Source organism: Plectropomus leopardus, unplaced genomic scaffold (genome assembly GCF_008729295.1).
Source record: "Plectropomus leopardus isolate mb unplaced genomic scaffold, YSFRI_Pleo_2.0 unplaced_scaffold23652, whole genome shotgun sequence".
In the NCBI taxonomy this organism is placed as follows: Eukaryota; Metazoa; Chordata; class Actinopteri; order Perciformes; family Serranidae; genus Plectropomus; species Plectropomus leopardus.
The window spans coordinates 1-1,102 of NW_024625661.1; the positions used below are offsets into that span (position 1 = coordinate 1).

Genomic DNA, 1,102 nt, shown 5'->3' on the forward strand with positions numbered 1-1,102 from the left:
GAGGTGACAGTGTGCTGTAACAGGTGAGTTTACCTGTGAGGTGACAGTGTGCTCCTTTCTGTCTCTTCCTTTCCTCTCTCAGCCTTCGGCTCAGAACCTCCACCACACCTTTTTTGGTCACATGGAGGATCCCCAGGTTACTGAATCTACAGGAGGCGATATCATATCATTTACTTTACATTTTACTTTCACATTTTACATCCATAACAGAAAAACTTTGTCTCATTTAATACATAAATATTTCACAGTAAATGCTACATATATATTTTCTATTATTCATTTATTTTTCTATTTAATTTAATCTACCTCCTCTTATTTATGTATTTATTCTTTATATATTCTTTATTGTTTTATGTACTTATGTTTGCATTTCTAAAACCTTTTAATTACATTTTATACATATATCATAACATATTCTGTTAAACTCATTTAACTCAACTGATCAGTTTATCGAACAATCATCCACAGCTGTTCTGAGTCTTTGTTGAAGGACATTTGGTTAATTTTGAAGTTTTTTTTCTGTTTGCCTTCTGATGTTTTGTAAAGTTTTACTTTCTATTTTTATATGAATGAGTCATTATTATCATCACTTCTTTAATAAAGATTTCCCCTTCCAGGTTTGGTTAGTGTCATATTTCTTGCTTGCTTCCGAGTTTTATATAAGAAGCTTTTTCTTCCATTGTCACTGTTAGGAATGAATTGACTTATTTATTATGTTTTGTGTTCTGCGCTGGACTTTTATATGATAAAACATTATTTAGTGTTCCCCTGAACTTAAATTTAAAAGAGAAAATCCCGACTTCCTCTTTGGACTTTTTCCTCAGCAGTAACGTGGAAATCAGCTGAGGAATCAAAACCTTCCTGCTGACTCCTCGTCACTGTTTGTTTTGTTGTGATTCAGTCTGAACGCAGCGGCGTGATTGGATACTGACGAGGCGGTGAGGTCGTTGGGACCGATGTCCAGCGTGCAGGTGCCGTTCTCGGTGCAGTGGCGTCCCACCAGACTGTGAGCGTGAACACGAGGAGGGTCAGAGTGGGTCACCAGCTGGACCTCCACCCGGGCGTGACCCACGTAGTTATTGATCTGAAAAAAGCAAAACAA

General features: G+C 37.3%; 1 protein-coding gene across 1 annotated transcript; it reads right to left on the reverse strand.

Annotated features, from left to right (window-relative positions):
• Positions 1-8: 8 nt before the first annotated feature.
• LOC121966235 (nuclear factor NF-kappa-B p100 subunit-like) lies at positions 9-1,090 on the reverse strand (the record flags this gene model as incomplete). Its single annotated transcript, XM_042516342.1, has 2 exons — positions 9-146; positions 933-1,090. Coding segments are annotated over 2 exons (296 nt in total), but the record flags the coding sequence as incomplete, so codon positions are not given.
• Between the last annotated feature and the right edge of the window lie 12 nt (positions 1,091-1,102).